General features: G+C 52.5%; 1 protein-coding gene across 12 annotated transcripts in view; it reads left to right on the top strand.

The window, feature by feature from the left end:
* The window catches only part of dlg3 (discs, large homolog 3 (Drosophila)), a 1,021,949-nt gene that overhangs the window by 684,711 nt on the left and 313,336 nt on the right, over positions 1-23,902 (top strand). Inside the window, exon 1 of one of the 12 annotated variants that reach the window (XM_072505490.1) lies at positions 9,562-9,685. The exons of the other annotated variants lie outside the window; for them this stretch is intronic. Coding sequence (XP_072361591.1) covers positions 9,654-9,685 — 32 coding nt within the window. The 5' untranslated portion in view covers positions 9,562-9,653. Of the gene's footprint in view, positions 1-9,561; positions 9,686-23,902 lie in introns of those variants that run through there. 12 annotated transcript variants of the gene reach the window in all.

Genomic DNA, 23,902 nt, shown 5'->3' with positions numbered 1-23,902 from the left:
TGTCATTTATCCAGGTCTCCACCCCCGGGGGCTTGGCTTCTTTCCACATTAGCAATATCCTGCGCCGGGCTACTAGGGACGCAAAGGCCAAAACATCGGCCTCTCTCGCCTCCTGCACTCCCGGCTCTTGTGCAACCCCAAATATAGCCAACCCCCAGCTTGGTTCGACCCGGACTCCTACTACTTTTGAAAGCACCTTTGTCACCCCCATCCAAAACCCCTGTAGTGCCGGGCATGACCAAAACATATGGGTATGATTCGCTGGGCTTCTCGAGCACCTCGCACACCTATCCTCCACCCCAAAAAATTTACTGAGCCGTGCTCCAGTCATATGTGCCCTGTGTAATACCTTAAACTGAATCAGGCTTAGCCTGGCACACGAGGACGACGAGTTTACCCTGCTTAGGGCATCTGCCCACAGCCCCTCCTCGATCTCCTCCCCCAGCTCTTCTTCCCATTTCCCTTTTAGTTCATCTACCATAGTCTCCCCTTCGTCCCTCATTTCCCTATATATATCTGACACCTTACCATCCCCCACCCATGTCTTTGAGATCACTCTGTCCTGCACCTCTTGTGTCGGGAGCTGCGGGAATTCCCTCACCTGTTGCCTCACAAAAGCCCTCAGTTGCATATACCTGAATGCATTCCCTTGGGGCAACCCATATTTCTCGGTCAGCGCTCCCAGACTCGCGAACTTCCCATCCACAAACAGATCTTTCAGTTGCGTTATTCCTGCTCTTTGCCACATTCCATATCCCCCATCCATTCCCCCAGGGGCAAACCTATGGTTGTTTCTTATCGGGGACCCCCCCAAGGCTCCAGTCTTTCCCCTATGCCGTCTCCACTGTCCCCAAATCTTCAGTGTAGCCACCACCACCGGGCTTGTGGTGTAGTTCCTCGGTGAGAACGGCAATGGGGCTGTCACCATAGCCTGTAGGCTAGTCCCCCTACAGGACGCCCTCTCTAATCTCTTCCACGCCGCTCCCTCCTCCTCTCCCATCCACTTACTCACCATTGAAATATTAGCGGCCCAATAATACTCACTTAGGCTCGGTAGTGCCAGCCCCCCCCTATCCCTGCTACGCTGTAAGAATCCCTTCCTCACTCTCGGGGTCTTCCCGGCCCACACAAAACCCATGATGCTCTTTTCAATCCTTTTAAAAAAAGCCTTCGTGATCACCACCGGGAGGCACTGAAACACAAAGAGGAATCTCGGGAGGACCACCATCTTAACCGCCTGCACCCTCCCTGCCATTGACAGGGATACCATATCCCATCTCTTGAAATCCTCCTCCATCTGTTCCACCAACCGCGTTAAATTTAACCTATGCAATGTGCCCCAATTCTTAGCTATCTGGATCCCCAGGTAACGAAAGTCCCTTGTTACCTTCCTCAACGGTAGGTCCTCTATTTCTCTACTCTGCTCCCCTGGATGCACCACAAACAACTCACTTTTCCCCATGTTCAATTTATACCCTGAAAAATCCCCAAACTCCCCAAGTATCCGCATTATTTCTGGCATCCCCTCCGCCGGGTCCGCCACGTATAGTAGCAAATCGTCCGCATACAAAGATACCCGGTGCTCTTCTCCTCCCCTAAGTACTCCCCTCCACTTCTTGGAACCCCTCAACGCTATCGCCAGGGGCTCAATCGCCAGTGTAAACAATAATGGGGACAGAGGGCATCCCTGCCTTGTCCCTCTATGGAGCCGAAAATATGCAGATCCCCGTCCATTCGTGACCACGCTCGCCACTGGGGCCCTATACAACAGCTGCACCCATCTAACATACCCCTCTCCAAAACCAAATCTCCTCAACACCTCCCACAAATAATCCCACTCCACTCTATCAAATGCTTTCTCGGCATCCATCGCCACTACTATCTCCGTTTCTCCCTCTGGTGGGGCCATCATCATTACCCCTAACAACCTCCGTATATTCGTGTTCAGCTGTCTCCCCTTCACAAACCCAGTTTGGTCCTCGTGGACCACCCCCGGGACACATTCCTCTATTCTCATTGCCATTACCTTGGCCAGGACCTTGGCATCTACATTTAGGAGGGAAATAGGTCTATAGGACCCGCATTGTAGCGGGTCCTTTTCCTTCTTTAAGAGAAGCGATATCGTTGCTTCAGACATAGTCGGGGGCAGTTGTCCCCTTTCCTTTGCCTCATTAAAGGTCCTCGTCAGTACCGGGGCGAGCAAGTCCACATATTTTCTATAGAATTCGACTGGGAATCCATCCGGTCCCGGGGCCTTTCCCGCCTGCATGCTCCTAATTCCTTTCACCACTTCTTCTACCTCGATCTGTGCTCCCAGTCCCACCCTTTCCTGCTCTTCCACCTTGGGAAATTCCAGCCGATCCAAGAAGCCCATCATTCTCTCCCTCCCACCCGGGGGTTGAGCTTCATACAATTTTTTATAAAATGTCTTGAACACTCCATTCACTCTCTCCGCTCCCCGCTCCATCTCTCCTTCCTCATCCCTCACTCCCCCTATTTCCCTCGCTGCTCCCCTTTTCCTCAATTGGTGTGCCAGCAACCTGCTCGCCTTCTCCCCATATTCGTACTGTACACCCTGTGCCTTCCTCCATTGTGCCTCTGCAGTGCCTGTAGTCAGCAAGTCAAATTCTACATGTAGCCTTTGCCTTTCCCTGTACAGTCCCTCCTCCGGTGCTTCCGCATATTGTCTGTCCCCCCTCAAAAGTTCTTGCAGCAACCGCTCCCGTTCCTTACTCTCCTGCTTCCCTTTATGTGCCCTTATTGATATCAGCTCCCCTCTAACCACCGCCTTCAACGCCTCCCAGACCACTCCCACCTGGACCTCCCCATTATCATTGAGTTCCAAGTACTTTTCAATGCACCCCCTCACCCTTAGACACACCCCCTCATCTGCCATTAGTCCCATGTCCATTCTCCAGGGTGGGCGCCCTCCTGTTTCCTCCCCTATCTCCAAGTCCACCCAGTGTGGAGCGTGATCCGAAATGGCTATAGCCGTATACTCCGTTCCCCTCACCTTCGGGATCAATGCCCTACCCAGCACAAAAAAGTCTATTCGCGAGTAGACTTTATGGACATAGGAGAAAAACAAGAACTCCTTACTCCTAGGTCTGCTAAATCTCCACGGGTCTACACCTCCCATCTGCTCCATAAAATCTTTAAGTACCTTGGCTGCTGCCGGCCTCCTTCCAGTCCTGGACTTCGACCTATCCAGCCCTGGTTCCAACACCGTATTAAAATCTCCCCCCATTATCAGCTTTCCCATCTCTAGGTCCGGAATGCGTCCTAGCATCCGCCTCATAAAATTGGCATCATCCCAGTTCGGGGCATATACGTTTACCAAAACCACCGTCTCCCCCTCTAGTTTGCCACTCACCATCACGTATCTGCCCCCGTTATCCGCCACTATAGTCTTTGCCTCGAACATTACCCGCTTCCCCACTAATATAGCCACCCCCCTGTTTTTCGCATCTAGCCCCGAATGGAACACCTGCCCCACCCATCCTTTGCGTAGCCTAACCTGGTCCATCAGTTTCAGGTGCGTTTCCTGTAACATAACCACATCTGCCTTAAGTTTCTTAAGGTGTGCGAGTACCCGTGCCCTCTTTATCGGCCCGTTCAGCCCTCTCACGTTCCACGTGATCAGCCGAGTTGGGGGGCTTCCTACCCCCTCCCCCCCTTGTCGATTAGCCATTACCTTTTTCCAGCTCCTCACCCGGTTCCCACGCAGCTGTATCTCCCCCAGGCGGTGCCCCCCCGCCCATCCTCTCCCATACCAGCTCCCCCCTCTCCCCAGCAGCAGCAACCCAGTAATTCCCCCCTCCCAACCCCCCCCCCGCTAGATCCCCCGCTAGCGTAATTACTCCCCCCATGTTGCTCCCAGAAGTCAGCAAACTCTGGCTGACCTCGGCTTCCCCCCGTGACCTCGGCTCGCACCGTGCGACGCCCCCTCCTTCCTGCTTCTCTATTCCCGCCATGATTATCATAGCGCGGGAACCAAGCCCGCGCTTCTCCCTTGGCCCCGCCCCTAATGGCCAACGCCCCATCTCCTCCACCTCCCCTCCTCCCCCATCACCACCTGTAGGAGAGAGAAAAGTTACCACATCGCAGGATTAGTACATAAAACCCCTCTTTGCCCCCCACATTCGCCCACCACTTTGTTCGAACGTTCTTTTTAATAACCCGCTCATTCCAGTTTTTCTTCCACAATAAAAGTCCACGCTTCATCCGCCGTCTCAAAGTAGTGGTGCCTCCCTCGATATGTGACCCACAGTCTTGCCGGTTGCAGCATTCCAAATTTTATCTTCTTTTTATGAAGCACCGCCTTGGCCCGATTAAAGCTCGCCCTCCTTCTCGCCACCTCCGCACTCCAGTCTTGATAAACGCGGATCACCGCGTTCTCCCATTTACTGCTCCGAGTTTTCTTCGCCCATCTAAGGACCATTTCTCTATCCTTAAAACGGAGGAATCTCACCACTATGGCTCTGGGAATTTCTCCTGCTCTCGGTCCTCGCGCCATCACTCGGTATGCTCCCTCCACCTCCAATGGACCCGCCGGGGCCTCCGCTCCCATTAACGAGTGCAGCATCGTGCTCACATATGCCCCGACGTCCGCTCCCTCCACACCTTCAGGAAGACCAAGAATCCTCAGGTTGTTCCTCCTTGCGTTGTTTTCCAGTGCCTCCAACCTTTCCACACATCGTTTCTGATGTGCCTCCTGCGTCTCCGTCTTCACCACCAGGCCCTGTATATCGTCCTCATTCTCGGCTGCCTTTGCCTTCACGACCCGAAGCTCCCGCTCCTGGGTCTTTTGTTCCTCCTTTAGCCCTTCGATCGCCTGTAGTATCGGGGCCAACAGCTCTTTCTTCATTTCCTTTTTGATCTCTTCCACACAGCATTTCAAGAACTCTTGTTGTTCAGGGCCCCATGTTAAACTGCCACCTTCCGACGCCATCTTGGTTTTTGCTTGCCTTCCTTGCCGCTGTTCTAAAGGATCCACTGCAATCTGGCCACTCTCTCCTCCTTTTTCCATCCGTATCCAGGGGGGATTCCCTTCTGGTTTACCGCACAGTGTTTTTAGCCGTCAAAATTGCCGTTGGGGCTCCTATCAAGAGCCCAAAAGTCCGTTTCACAGGGAGCTGCCGAAACGTGCGACTCAGCTGGTCATCGCCGCACCCGGAAGTCTACAAAGTACATCTTGATCCGCAATGGTTTCATTAACACAAAGTCCTTTTTAAGCACACAAAGGATGAGGGGCTGGATTCTCTGCACCCCAACGGCGAATTGGCGGCCGGCACGGGGGCGGAGAATCCATTTTCTCGCACGGAATCGGGACGGGAGCCGGTTCCCCGATTCTGCGGGCCCCGAAAAGCTCCGGGTACGCTGCGCAGCCTCGGACCTACCTGGGGCCATTGCCAGAGGCCCGCTCCACCATTCTCTGCCCCCAACCGGCCAAAGTCCTGACTACGTGGATCTACTGTGGTCCAGTTGGTTGGTATACTCGCATGACAGCTGCGGACTCAGTCCGCGGCCCCCCTGATCGGGGGCGGGCCGATCGGAGGGGCCTAATAGGCAGCTGAGAAATGATTGTGTGCGCGGACCGGGCCGGGTGCGTGGCCGATTGGGGGTTTATTTTTAGGGTCCAGCTCCGCAGTCTGAGTCCACCACGGAGCACGGCATGGCCGCTGGAGGCCGCTGGCATGCGCATGCACGGCCTCCAACCCGGAGGTGCGGGGGCCCGTATCTGCAGCAAAAGCTGCTAGATCTACGCCAGGTCCCTGCGAGCCCCCTGCAGGGTTTGGAACTCCACAGTTTTGACGCCGCCGTGGAGACATAGTCCCGATAACAGAGAATCCAGCCCGAGATTCTCCAATCCCCCAGCCTTGTGTTTCTGGGTGGTTTTCCATTCACTGGCGGTGAGATTTTATCTTCCCGCTGCTTGTCAATAGGATTTTCCATTAAAACCACCCCGCACCATTGCGAAACCCGCTGGCAGGGGTGTGCTGCCAGAGGGACAAGTGATTCCCAACAACTGGAGAATTCTGGGCAAAATTACTGCGGACAAATGCAGTTTCAACTCTGTTTGTGGATATCACCTCAGAATCCCCCAGGTGATTGTCACGTGGGAGTTTTCAAACTCCACTCCAAAAAATACACACTAAAATCTTTTCCCATAAGTATGCTTTCCCTTAGCAGTGTGCATTCTGAAATCCAGACCAGGGGCGCGATTCTCCGACCCCCCACCGGGTCGGAGAATCGCCGGGGGCCGGCGTGAATCCCGCCCCCGCCGTGTCCCGAATTCTCCGCCACCGGAGATTCGGCAGGGGCGGGAATTGGGCCGCGCCGGTCGGCGGAAATCGCGCCGGTCAGCGGGCCCACCCCCGGCGATTCTCCGGTCCGCGATGGGCCGAAGTCCCGCCGCTGTCAACCCACGCCAACCGGCGTGGATTGAACCACCTGTCGAACGGCGGGACAAGGCAGCGCGGGCAGGCTCCGGGGTCCTGGGAGGGGCGCGGGACGATCAGGCCCCTGGGGGTGCCCCCACGGTGGCCTGGCCCGCGATCGGGGCCCACCGATCCGCGCATGTGCGGGGATGCCGTGAGCGACCGCTGACACTCCCGCGCATGCGTCGCACGGCAAAGTCATTTCCGCGCCAGCTGGCGGGGCGCCAAAGGCCTTTCCCGCCAGCCGGCAGGGCAGAAATCAGTCCGGCGCGGGCCTAGCCCCTCAAGGTGAAGGCTCGGCCCCTCAAGATGCGGAGAATTCCGCACCTTTGGGGCGGCGCGATGCCGGACTGATTCGCGCCATTTTTGGCGCCGGTCGGCGGACATCATGCCGATTGCGGAGAATCCCGCCCCAGGTTTTCCGAATGACACAAGAAAACGCTTTCAATCCACTTTTAACCGTGAATCCAGTCCAAGATTTTTAACCACCCCCTTTTAGGTTTTCTTTGGGTGGGATTCTCTGGCCACGTCTTCCCAGCAACTGAAGAATCCCACCCAAGTTCTCCATTGTATGCGGCTCACCCGTGGCATTCTTGCGGCGGGCGGGGCGGGAAAATCCAGCCCTTTGTCTTAACCACCTTTACACCAACTCTAAGATCCAGCCACTGATTTCCATAATTATTTCAACTCACATTTCACAGGCTGTAGTAAAATCTCACAAACCTAAAAATCACTTCAGATATCTTTCAGGCATCTCAACCTTTTTTCTACCTCTTTCTATCTTTACTGAACAGTACTCTGTCCTAGTAACTTTACCCTCAGACCATTTGGGAACTTCTTTTAATTTCTCTACTTTTCATAACTAGCTGCTCTTTAGATCTTTGCACTTGTTTTCTTAACCATTACTCTGTGGTATGGCTTTTCTTTTAACAAAGCTGGGAGAGGTGTTTTCTCTCTAACTTCGAGCAGAGCTGTGAGAATCATAGAATCTACAGTGCAGAAGGAGGCCATTCGGCCCCTTGGAAAGAGCACCCCATTTAAGCTTCCAACCTGTCCTCATAACCCCACCTAACCTTTTTGGACACTAAGGGCAATTTAGCATGGCCAGTCCATCTAACCTGCACATCTTTGGACTGTGGGAGGAAACCAGAGCACCTGGAGGAAACGCATGCACACACGGGGATAATATGCAGACTCCGCACAGGCAGTGACCCAAGCCAGGAATCGAACCTGGGACCCTGGAGCTGTAAAACAACTGTGCTAACCACTGTGCTACCGAGCTGCCTTCTCTTTCACTACTTATCTTCAACTGCAATAAAATTTGCTAAATTAAAATTTAAAGCCTCTTTACTGTACAAGGTACCAGTAGCTAAGCAACTGCTGCTGGTTTATTTATTGTTCGCACCGTAGCCCTCTCTAAGCACAATAGAAACACATTTGGAACCTAACCAACACACACAATCTTTATTGCAACAGTACTTCTTTAACTTTTATTGCATGCCATACCGTGTTATTTCTATCATGCAATACCCATCCTATTCGTCCCTTTCATATCATTCCATCCTTCTTCCCACTCATCCTTCCTACACCATATCTTCTATGCCACACTCCTACCCCTCCCATGCCATTCATTCCTCATGCCTTTCCCTGAAACCCATGTCTTCCACCTTGTCCCTCCCTTATTGTCCATTCGCACTCTCTCTCTCTCCCTCTGTCCACTCTCCCAAACTGACCCAACTACCTTTCCTCCCATGTCTTCCCCTCTCCTTTCTAATAACCATAACTGAGGAAGTAGAGCAGTGGAAGCCAGTGGGGGTAGTGCTGGAGCTCAGTAACTGAGGTCAGGGAGCAGCGAATGTCACTTGGCTCCACCCACCAATTCAATCCATGTGGACAGACGAAAACTATATTATTATAGATTGTGGAATGAAGAGGAAGTGGATGTGACAAGGTCTATTAAGTACGAGCATAGGATAATTTCCATCTGCTCTGCCGCTGATCATGGTCTCATGCATGACCACCACAATGATGGTGAATACTGTTTTTTCTATCAGAGTGAAGATATGTCTCCCACCCATTATCACCTGCTACCTGCAGCTGTGTGATGCCTTGTTCTGCAAGAGAGAGGGAAGTGTGCCAGGGAGTGTGGTACAATGTGTTTGGGTGACATAGCTTTCATGGTTAAATAGCTGGCAATGTGTGCAAGCTGTGAGATGTGGGTGGGAGATTGTAGCAATGTCAAATGTGGGACGGTGAAGTGAAGCTGTGAATGTGAAATATGAGTCATGGTTGATAGAAATTGTTGGTAGGTGTGTGAAGGGGTGATGGTGAATTGAGAGTGGGTGAGGTTAGTGATACTGTTGGTGGGATATAGCATTTGTAAATGCGTTCAATTACTTTGACTCCTCATGCGGTCATTAGACTTCTTGCAACATACATCCAGATACTCAGATATACACTGCAATGACCACAATAATTATCTGTTCCCACTGTCTCTTTTATGTCTCTCTGGAGGTCCTTCTGTCTCTTATGGATGGAGAATGTCTTTACACCTGTCCACCTTTTGCACCAAGACCTCCCGTGTTTCAAAAGAGAATCTTGGAGCATGCTCTCTGCCATGTTGTGCCATTCTTCTGTCTTTTCCAGGACAAATTCACTTATAGAATGACTTCCAGTACCTGCTCCAGTCAAAATGCACCTCCTGTGTAATGTGATGCCTGACTTTAAGTAGTTTAAACTCAGGCTAGCTTTTCATAATTTGCATCCCCTTCTCAGGCGTGTATTCTCCCAACAGCGCGCACAGCACTGGTTGCACTCTCCAGTCATGTAAATGAGCAAGCAGCACATAGTTTGTATTAATCACACATCACATTCCCTGCATTTATTTATGCGCATTATCGAATTTCGCAACCTGAATAATTTTGCAGGCCTCCAGCCCTATTCCTATCTGCTGAAGGTAGTTAAAATTTTACTTTAATCATCATCTATGTGCTGATGTATTTCTGTGTCCTGATCGTTTTCTCTCTCCATTTCTGCTATCGTACTTGGATACCTTTAAATCACTAGTTCAGTGCATTTGGGTATTGTGATCATGTGCTGCAGGACTGGATTTAGCCTGCCTGTAGGTGGAGTGACTGATTCTGCAACAGCCAATTGTATTTAAAAAAATTACAATCAAGGAATTCAGGGCTGGAGCTGAAAACCGGAGCTATCATGGCTCAAGACATCCAACACCAAGTGGCTGAGTGAGTACTGGGATGTTCGATGATAGTCTTCAGAATAATGATAAATTGCATGGTGCTTAGACATGTGGTAAAGGTGGAATACATTTACTATCAAAGCACTGCTAAATTTCACCTTTAGGAAAGTACTTCCTGGTTATGGAGCAGGCTGCAAGTCCCTGAGTATTTTGGGCTGTACACGGTACAGAAAGCAGCAAAGCACAAAGGCTACATATCATTTGTTTCTATTGAGCACAGCTTTCTCACAGTCCCTGTGTGTCAGACATTTCAATTCTACACAACTGTACTGTGCAACATTTAAACTTCTAAAGGCGGCAACGCAAACTGAGTTATAGGTTGAAACTTGTTGATTTAATCCTGCAGAACTTGAAAGTCCGCATGTGTAGTATTTTGTGGAATGTCAGGCACCCAACCTTGAAAGTCACAGTGATGCATTGTAGAATTCCCGAAGAATGACCAGAGATTACACAATTTAAAACCATAAACTAAGAAGAGGGACTATTAGAACTCCAAACATTGTGCCTCAGCAAATCACTGAAGCTGAGGCAGGGTAACTTTTTCGAGGCCTTGTACTACCACTGGGGCCTTGGACATAGCCAGGAAACATTGGAAGATTGTTGCCATGCTGCCTATGCTTTGCTGTTTTATAATTTCATCCCTCATTTTTCATACCACTGGCTGCATATGAAATTTATTGCTAGGTGGCCAAATTAAGTCCTGAGATGAGACACAAACGGTCAAACTTCTGACTGAAGCAAGAGAACTGTGAAGGGAGCCCAAGTTAACAGCATGTAGCGAGATGTTAGTCGCTTTAAAGGGAGATACATTAGAGTGAGATAGAACAGCTTCCTATTCAGCACTATTATTGGAAACTACGGCTTGATTTTATGGGGGGGGTGGGGGTGGGGGTGGGGGTGGGGGTGGAAAATTGACCAGCAGGCGCGCACCTGGAAGAGGCCAACCCCACAGCTGTAACTCACTGCTGGCAGAATACACATGCTCACAGGGGGTCTTCCAGCTCTCAGTGGCCAGGAGGTCCCCCAACCCCGAGGGCTGATAGCCAATCTGATTGGCCAGCAGCCCTGGCAGCTCCAGAGCACAATTGTGGACACTGTCAGGACTGCAAGAGAAGCAGGAAGGGGAGTGATATCTGCCAGAGACAGGTAAGTCCTGGCTTTTAAGGCAGGGAGGTATCTGAAAGCCCAGGGAGGGGGAAGTGTGGACCTGGTTTTGGTGTGCAGTGAATGAAGTGAGGTGTGACATCTTGGGTCATGCCCCTGATGGGCACACGTCACCCCTGCCCGCGGAATGGTGCGCTCCTCTTCCTTCCCCTTTTTTCAACTTGGAACCAAAAATGGGCTGCCAGTTACACCTGCCACACCACACCCACATGTTATGGCATGAGCAGCATAATATCCCGGTCAATTGGCTTGGTAATGAGCTTTAATTACCTTTAATTACTTATTTAAATATGGCAGATGGGCTGCCAACTTTGGTGCCTGCCCACCAACTTGTTTTGGGGGACAATTTTGGGGTGGGTGGGAAGGTAGTGGGCTGGAAATCCCCATCTGGACAAAAACATGACCATGGAGTGCAGAGTAGGGCATAAAATCCAGCCCCTAGTTAACCATGCCAGTCCTGAGAAGCACATCAGTAGGGCCATCATTCAAGGAATTAGTACTTAAGTTTGGCATGCTTTGTGAGGAGGAAAAGTGTGAGGCTATCCATTTTGGGAGGAATAACAGCAGAATGGATTATTATTTAAACGGTAAGATGTGAAAACATGCTGCTGTGCAGAGGGACCTGGGTGTGCTGGTGCACGAGTCGCAAAAAGTTGGTGTGCAGGTGCAACAGGTGATTAAGAAGGCTAATCGAGTTTTGTCTTTCATTGCTAGAGGGATGGAGTTCAAGACTAGGGAGGTTATGCTGCAATTGTATAGGGTGTTGGTGAGGCCGCATCTGGAGTATTGTGTTCAGTTTTGGTCTCCTTACCTGAGAAAGGACATATTGGCACTGGAGGGAGTGCAGAGGAGGTTCACTAGGTTAATCCCAGAGTTGAGGGGATTAGATTATGACGAGAGGTTGAGTAGACTGGGACTGTACTCATTGGAGTTTAGAAGGATGCGGGGGGATCTTATTGAAACATATAAAATTATGAAGGGAATAGATAGGATAGATGCGGGCAGGTTGTTTCCACTGGTCGGGGAAAGCAGAACTAGGGGGCATAGCCTCAAAATAAGGGGAAGTAGATTTAGGACGGAGTGTAGGAGGAACTTCTTCACCCAAAGGGTTGTGAATCTCTGGAATTCCTTGCCCAGTGAAGCAGTTGAGGCTCCTTCTTTAAACGTTTTTAAGAAAAAGATAGATACCTTTCTAAAGAATAAAGGGATTCGGGGATATGGTGTACGGGCCGGAGAGTGGAGCTGAGTCCACAAAGATCAGCCATGATCCCATTAAATGGCGGAGCAGGCTCGGGGGGCCAGATGGCGTACTCCTGTTCCTAGTTTTTATGTTTTTATGAAATGTTCTAAATGATCTTTTAACACATTTCACACAGAATAGCTCTAAAGCGCTGATGTCAACGCTGGGTTAATACTTTATGGCTTATAAAGAAAGCATGGTAACATTGCAAAATTACCTGTAATTGGACCCTATGATTTTTGTGATTACAATTTTAACATAAGAATTCCAGTTTTGATAATGTACAGTAGGCGGGATTCTCCGACCCCCCGCCGGGTTGGAGATTCCCCAGGGGGGGGGCAGCGTGTTATGTGAGAGTACCTTTAGGAAATGGGTGTTTATAAATGGGTGTGTATATAAATATCTGTAGTGAGAGTACCTTTAAGAAATGGGTGTTTACTACTGCAGTGATGTCAGAGGGTGGGTGGAGCTGGGCTGTCTGTCAGCTTTTTACTTTTGTTTTAGGCTGTTTGCTGCAGGGTGTGTTTTAGTTTCGTTTCTAGTGTTGGAGCTGAAGCCAGACAGAGCAGGTGTACTGCTGTTCTCTCTGCCATCAAAAGACTATCTCTTGATCATTTGGTGAATTCAGAATTGTAAATGTTTTCAGTAGTGACTTTAACCTGATGTGCTTCTGATAAAGGTTTTGTTTATAAGTCGTATGGATGTTAAAAGGAAAGCTTAAAGGTTTACTTAGTGTTGTAGTCTTTGGGGGTTGTATTTGAATTAATCGTTGCTAGGATGTTCACTGTATGTTTTAAAAAGGTTAACTTGAGTTCATAGAATAAACATTGTTTTGCTTTAAAAAATACTTTTCCATTTCTGCTGTACCACACCTGTAGAGTGGGCCATGTGCTCCCCATACCACAATCTAGTAAAAGTTGTGGGTCAGGTAAACTCCATGATACACTTTGGGGTTCTCTAAACCCTGGCCCATAACAGGCGCAAATCCTGCCCCACCGCTCCGACGTCGGCTGCTGTATTCTCCGGCGCCGGTTTTCGGGCGGGGGCGGGATCAAGCCATGCCGGTCAGGGCCAGTTGGCAGCGCCCCCCCCGGCAATTATCCGGGCCCCCAGCGGCCATCGGTGTCTGCCCAGTCCCGCCGGCGTGGATTGGACATGGTCCCACATGGCGGGACCTGGCTGGTAGGCCGGCTGGTGTGGTCCTCGAGGGGGGGGGGGGGTGCGCGGGGGGATCCGGCCCCGGGGGGGTCACACACCACTGTCACCTGGCCAGCGATCGGGGCCCATCGATCTGCGGGCGGATTGGGGCACTCCTTCCTTCCGCGCCGGCCTCTGTCGGGCTCTGCCATGGCCGGCGCCGAGAAGACATCCCCCTGCGCATGGGGCAGAATACATCGGCTGGTCTGTGCATGCGCTAAACCACGCTGGCGGTTCTGCGCATGCGCTAACTCACGCAGTCCCTTTGGCGCCGGCTGGCGTGGCGCCAACCCCTCCGGCGCCGACCTAGCCCCCAGAAGTGCGGAGAATTCCGCAACTTCCGGGTAGTCCGACACCGGAGTGGTTCGCGCCGTTCTTGGTGCCGACGTCAGGCCAATTCGCCGATTGCAGTGAATCTCGCCCAGTGTCTTTTGAATAACTTCACTCCTCTTAAGTATGAATAGAATCTTGCTCCCTGGTAGCCTTCGCCAACACAAATTTAGGTGTGAGTTCAAATTGGTAAGGAGAGCATGTTGATGGCCTTTATCCTGGCTCGGAATAAAATGGCAGATATCCATATAGTTCAGGCACCAAGGCAGGCCAGCAGCACGGTTCAATTCCCATACCAGCCTCCCCGAATAGGAGCCGGAATGTGGCGACTAGGGGCTTTTCACAGTAACTTCATCGAAGCCTACTTGTGACAGTAAGCAATTTTCATTTCATTTCACTATGTGTAATAATTGAATGTAATCTCTGAAAATTGCCCAAATTCTCTCATGATTTAAAATCTGTTGGGGAGCGAAGTGTTTTCGATTTGTTTTCCGTAGCAGTGCATCATAGAATTTACACAACAGGGAAATGAAATTCGGCCTAACTGGTCCTTGCTGGATTTTATGTTTCACACGAGTCTCTTCCCTTCCAATTCATCTAACTGTGGTAAACACCACTAGTATCACATTGCATGTATTACGGTACTGCCCATGTATTACAGGTACCACGGCAAATCCCAGCCTGCTGGCTCCTCCCAGCAGGCGGCATATAAAAGTGTATGCTCTCCTGCGCTGCTCCCATTCTGGTTCCAGCTGCAGGAGGCACAACATCTTGTGCAATAAAGCCTTGATTGTTTCACCATTCTCGTCTCGTGGTAATTGACGGTACATCAATTTATTGCACAAGATTTTAAAAGATGGACTTCCTAATCAAGCCTGACCGCCTGCAGCTGAGCCCTCATGCAGCCAATGCCACGTCTACCTTTGACCACTGGCTAGCCTGCTTCGAAGGCTACCTCAGAGCAGCCACTGAAGAACTCTCAGACCCACAGAAGCTCCAAGTCTTCTACTCACGGGTGAGCCCTGAAATTTTTCCCCTCATCCGGGATGCGCAGTCCGACACAGAAGCGATGGCGCTACTAAAGGGACATTACGTTAAGTCGGTGAAAAAAGTGTAAGCTAGGCACCTCCTGGCCACGGGACGGCAACTCCCGGGGGAGACTCTGGATGATTTCTTGCGGGCCCTACAGATTCTCAGTAGATTGCCAGGCAGTTTCGGCAGTCCAACACACCGAACTATTAATCAGAGACAATTATGTCACGGGCATGAAGTCTATGTACGTTCACCAGCGACTATTGGAAGGGGGTACGCTCAATCTTGCAGAGACTGGACAGCTTGCTAATTCACTAGAAGTGGCCTCCCGTAATTTGGAGGCCTACACCTCTGACCGCGCGGCACCCTCGTGGGCATCGTGGGCCATCTTCTCCACCACAAGCCACGTGCGGCCCATGGGCGCCGCCATCTTCCCCACTACAAGCCATGTGCGGCCCCTGGGCGCCGCCATCTTTGATGCCGCCCGCCATGTGCTGCCATCTTGGACCCCTGCTCGTCGGGCCGTTCGGTGCCCGCTGATACCTCCGCCATTGCTGATCAGCCCAGGACCTCCTAACATCTTCTGCAGCTCGCCTCCATCACCCTGGATCAGTCTGAGCCCCACAACCTCGCGACCGCTACGACGATGGTAAAGATCAATGGGCACGAGACGACCTGCCTCTTTGACTCCGGGAGCACAGAGTGTTTCATCCACCCCGCTACGGTAAGGCACTGCTCCCTCCCGGTACACCCCGTCACCCAGAAAATCTCCCTGGCCTCCGGATCTCATTCCGTGGAAATCCGGGGGTACTGTGGAGTGACCCTCACTGTTCAGGGAGTAGAGTTCAGCAACTTCAGGCTCTACATCGTTCCCCCATCTCTGCGCTGTCCTGTTACTAGGTCTTGATTTTCAGTGCCACCTCCAAAGCCTTACTTTGAAATTCGGCGGACCCCTGCCCCCCCTCACCGTCTGCGGCCTCACGACCCTTAAGGTCGATCCACCTTCACTGTTTGCAAACCTCATCCCGGACTGCAAGCCTGTCGCCACTAGGAGCAGACGGTACAGTATGAAGGTCAGGGCCTTTATCAAGTCGGAGGTCCAATGGCTTCTGCGAGAGGGGATCATTGAGGCCAGTAACAGCCCCTGGAGAACTCAAGTGGTGGTAGTGAAGACTGGGGAGAAGCACAGGATGGTCATTGACTACAGTCGGACCATCAACCGGTACACGCAGCTCGACGCGTATCCCCTCCCACGCATATCTGACATAGTCAATCAGATTACGCAGTCCGTCTACCACCAGCTCCCCATCCGCCCGGAGGACCGCCAATACACTGCGTTCGAAGCAGCTGGCCGCCTCTATCATTTCCTTAGAGTTCCCTTCGGCGTCACCAATGGGGTCTCGGTCTTCCAGCGAGAGACGGACTGAATGGTTGACCAGCATGGGCTGCAGGCCACCTTCCCGTACTTGGATAATGTCACCATCTGCGGCCACGATCAGCAGGACCACGACGCAGACTTCCAAAAATTCCTCCATACCGCCAAACTCCTTAATCTCACCTACAATAAGGAGAAATGCGTTTTCCGCACCAACTCCTTAGCCATCCTTGGCTACGTAGTGGAAAATGGAGTCCTAGGGCCCAACCCCGACCACATGCTCTTCCCCACTGCCCAAGGCCCTGAAATGATGCCTGGGGTTTTTCTCGTATTGTGCCCAGTGGGTCCCTAATTATGCGGACAAGGCCCGCCCACTCATCACATCCACAGTTTTTCCCCTGACGGCTGAAGCCCGCCAGGCCTTCAACCACATCAAGGCGGACATTGCCAAGGCCACGATGCACGCAGTCGACGAGACCCTCCCCTTTCAGGTGGAGTGCGATGCATCAGACGTAGCTCTGGCCGCCACCCTCAACCAGGCGGGCAGACCCGTGGCTTTCTTTTCCCGCACCCTCCATGCCTCCGAAATTCGGCACTTCTCTGTCGAAAAGGAGGCCCAAGCCATTGTGGAAGCTGTGCGACATTGGAGGCATTACCTGGCCGGCAGGAGTTTCACTCTCCTCACTGACCAACGGTCGGTTGCCTTCATGTTTAACAATACGCAGCGGGGCAAGATCAAGAGTGACAAGATCTTGAGGTGGAGGATCGAGCTCTCCACCTATAACTATGAGATCTTGTATCGCCCGGGCGCACAAGTGGACCGAGCCCGGGCTCTCCACTATGACCTCTGCCACCCGGGGGTCACCCTGTTCTTCCATTTTGTCAAGGCCCGCAACTTGCCCTGCTCCATTGAGGAGGTCAGGACCGTCACCAGAGACTGCCCAGTCTGCACAGAGTGCAAGCCGCACTTCTACCGGCCAGATAGAGCGCACCTGGTGAAGGCCTCCCACCCCTCTGAGCGCCTCAGCATGGACTTCAAAGGGCCCCTCCCCTCCACCGACTGCAACGTGTACTTCCTCAACGTAATTAATGAGTACTCCCGGTTCCCTTTCGCCATCCCGTGCCCCGACATGACTTCTGCCACGGTCATCAAAGCCCTGCACAGCATCTTCACTCTGTTCGTTTTCCCCACCTACATCCACAGCGTTCGGGGATCCTCCTTCATGAGTGATGAGCTGCGTCAGCTCCTGCTCAGCAAGGGCATCGCTTCGAACAGGACGACCAGCTACAACCCCCGGGGAAACGGGCAGGTGGAGAGGGAGAACGGGACTGTCTGGAAGGCTGTCCTGCTGGCCCTTCGGTCTAGAAATCTCCTGATCTCCCGCTGGCAGGAGGTCATCCCCGACGCACTCCACTCCATCCGGTCGCTCCTGTGCACCGCAATAAATTAGACCCCTCACGAATGTGTGTTTGCCTTCCCCAAGAAGTCCACCTCCGGGGTCTCGCTCCCAACATGGCTGACAGTTCCTGGACCAGTCCTCCTGCGGAAGCATGTGCGGAGCCATAAATCGGATCCCTTGGTTGAGAAAGTCCACCTCCTCTATGCAAACCCACAGTACGCCTACGTGGCATACCCTGACGGGCGACAGGACACAGGCTCCCTCCGGGACCTGGCACCCGCTGGGTCCCCACCCACAACCCCCGACCTGATACCGCTCTCTCCCCCGGTTGCTTCATTCACCCCTGCGTCACCCACCCTCCCACCAGCGGACCTCACCGCAGCCCCACCCCAGCAGGATCCGTCCCCTCACGGGATCCACTAAGGGGTGACGAAGTAGATGACAACACGCTCCCGCAGTCGCAGGTGACCACGTCGGCGCCCACACCACCACCAGGACTGAGGTGATCGCAGCGGAGGGTCAGAGCCCCCGACAGACTCAATTTGTAATGTTTCCTTCACCCCCGCCGGACTCTTTTTTTTAAACGGGGGATGAATGTGGTAAACACCACTAGTAACACATTGCATATATTACGGTACTGCCCATGTATTACAGGTACCATGGTAAATCCCAGCCTGCTAGCTCTGCCCAGCAGGCGGCATATCAAAGTATGTGCTCGCCTGCGCTGCTCCCATTCTGCTCCAGCTGCAGGAGGCACAACATCTTGTGCCATTCTCCGCTTCGCAACGCAAGAAGCAAGAATCACGGTCGTGCAGAGAACTACACAAAATGGAAAGAAAATCTGTTTTGCGCCCTGCGCTATTCCGACGCCAAACTCCGGTCCCTCGCTGGCAGCGATATCGAAGTTTGTGCCCCGCGCCAGTGGGTCCATGCAAAACCTTCATTTGCAAAGATTTTAATATCATTTGCGGCTTGGAAACGTCATGCTCCACCCCCCGCGATGCTCCGTCCTTCTTTGGTGGAAGTCTTACGGGCACAAATTAATGTGAGTATTTACAAGTGGGTACTGGGCTCCATGGCTGCAGAAGGGAAGCGGGAGGCTAAAAAAAACTCTGAAAAAAACTCAAAATTATAGGGCTTGCTGGGGTGGTGGCTGCCCAAGCCCGGGGCAGTAGTGAGGAATGACTTGATGTCAATTCTGTAGACTCAGGGTGCCCTCCTTGTGATTGGGCTAGCCTGACTCAGACCGCAATTGCTGCAGTATGTGATTTAAATGTACCCCTTTGGTGTTACTAAAAGGCCCCTGGCAGTTCACACTAATGAATGCTGCCTGTGTCCTGTGAATGCTCAGCGAGTCTCTGATCATCTGGGAGCCCATCCAGGCCGCCCCTCTGTACACCAGCTGTATCATCAACGGCAGCGTTTTTCACGCTGTTCTTCCTGGGACCCACGTTTGCTAACCATCCGACCTTCAGGACTCACACCGGCCGACCTTTGCGAGCCGCGCCACGTTCACTTACCTTGGTCCTCATGATCTCACTCCAATCAGGATCACAGGAGGCGAGAGCTATGTGCAGATCAGGTGCAGCAAGATTCTTGGTGCCATCTTCATCTTTGTGAGCATGGAAAATCCAACCTCGCACATGTAGGTCGTTGTGAAGGTCAATAGCAAAAAAATGCTTGTTTTACTCACCACTGGATACTCATGGGAGATGCAACTCCAGAATGCTAACAACCTCATGGGCTTTTAAATGTGCTACCACAGGTCATGTACAGCAGCTCGTCTTTTCATTTGGAGTCAGCGGTAAGTTAATAACTGACTGAAGTCTCAACCTCAAAAGGAATTTTTCACCCATTGCTTCTCTCTCACAATCTGAAATTTTTCTCATTTGTCAGTATTTCCCTGCATATGGGGCTTTGCATTCTTATTTGCATTGGCACAATTGGCAAAACCATGGGCTGGATTCTCAGTTCTCCGACACTGAAATCACGTTTGGCGAAGGGGCGAAGAATTGCCGATGATGTCAAAATCGGGGGCGGCGGCGCTTTTGGATTGCTTCGCCCCCTGAAAGGCGGCGTACTCTAGGAGTACATATCCACGGCCTCAGGCCATTGCCAGAGGCCCACCCTGCGATACTCCGTCCCTGATGGCCGAGTTCCCGATGGCGTGGGATACATGTGGTCATACCCGTCGTGAACTTAACGTGGCGGATGCGAACTCAGTCCGGCGCCGCCATAGTTGGTGGAGGGCCAATCCGCGGGCAGGGGGGCTTCATTCGGGGTTGGGGGCACTATGGGCGGGACGGGACGCGCAAACAGCCGAAGGGGGGGGGGGTACTATTTTTGCGGTCCGGGTCCGCAGGCTGAGTCCTCCGTGAAGCACGGTGCAGCCGGAAATAACCCAGAAATGAGCTCTACGCGGCCTCCCTGCTGGCCCCCAGCAAAACTGTGTATCGGTGGCCGTTTTGCACCAGTTTTCCTGGCGTAAAACACCGCCGTTTTCACGCTGGCGTGGAGACTTAGTCTCCCAAACGGAGAATCCAGCCCCATATCTCAAGAAAACAGCATTATACAGCTTTGTTCTGGAGTTACGTTTCTTCTTTGTATGCTTTTAACCAGAGGCCCTGGAGCTTTGTACAATGCTAACATTACTCTGGCCTAGCCTGGAGACTCCTGAGTAGCTCCCTCCAGCAGATTCAGATGTGAGATCTTGTCCAGTCGGTACACTGCTTATTTGTGTCTCTGGCCGTCTCTTACTTTTAAGAAAACAATCGGGGCAGCACGGTGGCACAGTGGTTAGCACTGCTGCCTCACGGTGCCGAGGTCCACGATCTGATCTCGGCTCTGGGTCACTGTCCGTGTGGAGTTTGCACATTCTCCCCGTGTTTGCGTGGGTATCGCCCCCACAACTCAAAGATGTGGAGGGTAGGTGGATTGGCCACGCTAAATTGCCCCTTAATTGGAAAAAAATGGGATACTCTGAATTTAAAAAAAAAGAAAACAATCTTCACAGTCCCCTTGCCTTGTTTACTATCAACTAGAAAATGGAAGCAGCTCGCCGCTGCTTTTGCTGCCCCTTCTGGCTGGAAGACTGCACACAGCCTAATTTCTTCTCATTTAATGTTAGCAACTGCCTTTCCCAATCCAAATACCTGAAACAGACACTTATGCGATTGGGACCACCACGGAATGCTTCGCAAACCTCCTGACACACCCACAGGACGCGACCCACGCTTTGGATAACCCTAACCAAGGGGCTGGGCGTGGCCAAGCTCAATCAGGGGCCCACCAGGTGTTGGCACTCCTCAGAAGCGCAGCCCCACTGCAGAAGAAGTAGGGGATTAACAGGGTTCACCCCAACCAAAGGACACCTGTATCGTATCTGTTGGAGCCCTCCCTGGTTCTCTACCCCTCTTAGGGCATGGGCCTCACTAGTTCCCCAAAACCTTCAGGATCACTACCTGCCTCCTCCTGGTAACCCTGGTAGCGTGTCTGCCTATGCGACCACCACCCAGGCCCTGTTCAGGAGGGCGGGTTTGTGTCTACGTCCCACCCTAGGAAAGAGGGTGTCTCTCCTCTCCTCACTGACATGAGGATCCACCTCGGGCTCCCGAACTCAGGATGCAGGACGTCTCTGAGCCATCTTGGTGGCTGCAGTGAGTGTGTGGAGTGCTTAAAAACAGCTCCAGCTGTCAGGCTCTTCAACACTAATTCTGGTCTCAGCGGTTACAACGTCTGCTGGGCCTGGAATTGCTTTCAATTTGCACCGGCAGAGTGCTGGCCTATTTGCATGTTCTGACTCACTAACCAAATAGTACTCCCAATGGAAACGCAAATCACACGCTATTCAGTCCCGACGGGAACACCGAGGGCGCGGTCTTCCGGCCTCGTAACGCTCTCGCTCAAGCGAAACGAGGCCGCTGAATAGCGGGAGAGGCCAAAAATTAGATTCACGCCAGGCGGCAAACAGTTTATGATGCAACAGGCGCACTTCCATAGGCAAAATCGGAATCTCCCCGTAGCGTGACGAGAAACCAATTATCACAACTTAAGCCCCATTTCTTTTTTTAAAATAAAATTAGAGTACCCAATTCTTTTCTTTCCAATTAAGGGAAAATTTAACGTGGCCATTCCATCTACCCTGCACATCTTTGGATTGTGGATGAGACCCATGCAGTCACGGGCCGAATGTGCAAACTCCACATGGGCAGTGACCTGGAACCAGGATTGAACCCGGGTCCGCGGCGACGTGAGGCACCAGTGCTAACCACTGTACCACCGTGCCGTCCTCATCCCATTTCCATACAATTAACGAGAGCCTCCCATGATTCACCGGCCTCCCCAGCAAGTTGTCACGCTGGTGCCGATTAGTACTCCTATTTAAAAACATGCACTTGGCGGAAGGACTTCTACAGGAGATGGGTCACAGCTCCGGGGAACAATTCCACGGCCGGAGGGTGGGTGAGTGCCACAGGGAAGGGACCAACACCTGGTCCGGTTGACATTGTGAGTGGGTGTCCAGAGTACCGGGTCTGGGGTCCGGTGAGGAGGACTGGCTGTGTCTGGATGTGCGTGGCCAGGGCATTCTGGGTCGGGCTGGGGGCACCGCTGTTTGTCAGTCTAATACACTCTCCCAATGTCTTACAGAGATGTTGGACGCAGAGGTGCTGGTGCTACGCGATGCGACCAGACGCCAGAGAAGGCGGCAGCAGTAGCATCTACAGATGCTCGAGGCAGCGGCTCATGTGCCGGACTCCGCCCCACACCCTGAGGACCTGGCCACCCATCAGGCTAGGGAGGGACCCAAAGGGAAATCCTGTGACGGGCCAGGGTGTACAGGCGCCACTGGTCATTCGAACAGATGACGGACAGTGCATGGCGCAGGAGTCTCCGCCCCAACAAAGAGAAGGTGCGGCATAAGTGTCATGTCCTCGCGGACTTGGTACCACGTGGAGGAGGAGGACACCTGCTTCTGGTGGCCGTCAAGGTCATTGCAGGCCTGAACCTTTACACCACGGGATCATTCCAGGGCTCAAGCGGGGCCTGGGTGGTAGCTCACAGCCCACTGGTGCATCCGGCAGGTCACAAATGCCCTGCATGCCCAAGTGGAACACTACATCATTTTTGACATGGACCAGGCTCAGCAAGATGCCCCATGTCCAAGGAGTAATGGATGCTATGCATGTTGCCCTGCGCTCACCGGGCCATCTTGGGGTGCCCTGTTAATAGAAAGGCGTTTGTGTATGTGTATGCTTCCCAGGGAGTGTGCACGGCAGCTACATCCTGGGGCAGTCGGTCATCCCCGCTCTCTTCGAGGACAACCCCAGAATGGGTGGTTGGCTCTTGGGGGATAAGAGGTACCCACTGAGGACCTGGTTAATCACGGCAGTACGGAGGCCGGAGACCGAAACGGAGACCCGGTACAACGAGGCTCATGCAGCCACCCAGGCTGTCATTGAAAGGTGCATCGGACTCCTCAAGACGCAGTTCCGATACCTTGACCGCTCCGGTAGTGCACTGCAGTACACTGCCTGGAGGGTCGCCCGCTTTGTTGTGGTCTGCCGTGTCCTCCACAACCTAACATAGCAGTGGGATGACAAGCTGGAGTTTGGTGATGAGGCCACCTCCGAGGAGGAAGGGGACAAGTGCAAAGAGGACGATGATAATGGGGAGGCGCTGGGCCAGCAGGGGAGTGGAGGACAAGGCCCAGCCGGAGGCTGCAAGACAGGCGGCAGCAATGAGGGTTGTTAAGGAGGGTGAAGAAATATTCCAATTACTTGTCTCATTGATCCAATAATTGGCACTGATATGTAAAGAGGCTACAGGTGGCCTTGGGGGCATGTGGTGTGATGATAGAGTTTGGTGCTGTGTGTTCAAAGAAAAATAAAGGTGTTTGGGAAAAGGAGCAGAACTCTTGATTCTTTACTCAACAGCAGCCTGAGGTTAACAAGGGTCCGGTAGGCCCGGAGGGCCATGGAGGCCCTCATACTGGTCGCTTCACTTGGGACGTGGCCTGGTCTGTCATCACAATCTTATCCACCCAACACCCCCATTTCCCACCCTCCCAGGGTATGTGTCACATCGTTCCAGGGCTGTGTTGGCACTGTCAGCAGGTCACTGTTGAGGGCAGGGGGTGATGATAACCCGCAGAGAGCTGTGCGCTGGTGCTCCACAATCTATGGCATAGTCTGACCCCTGCCTGTCTACTAAGTGCTCGCTCACACCTATCACCTGCACACGTTGATGCATTGCAGAAGAAGGTGACAGAGGCATCCGAGTGGTTGTGCACAAGGGTGTTTATTGTTCAATACAGGTCCCCACTGTCCTGATGGTGCTGCCCCCTCACCCCACCGAAACCTCACCCTCCACACACACACCTCCCCCCCTCCCCAGGGTGCCATCAGAGGTCCTCAATGTGCTTTGCCCTCATCATAGAATCATAGAATTTACAGTGCAGAAGGAGGT

Source organism: Scyliorhinus torazame, chromosome 5 (genome assembly GCF_047496885.1).
Source record: "Scyliorhinus torazame isolate Kashiwa2021f chromosome 5, sScyTor2.1, whole genome shotgun sequence".
Classification (NCBI taxonomy): domain Eukaryota; kingdom Metazoa; phylum Chordata; class Chondrichthyes; order Carcharhiniformes; family Scyliorhinidae; genus Scyliorhinus; species Scyliorhinus torazame.
This window is presented reverse-complemented; position numbering and strand designations above follow the sequence as displayed.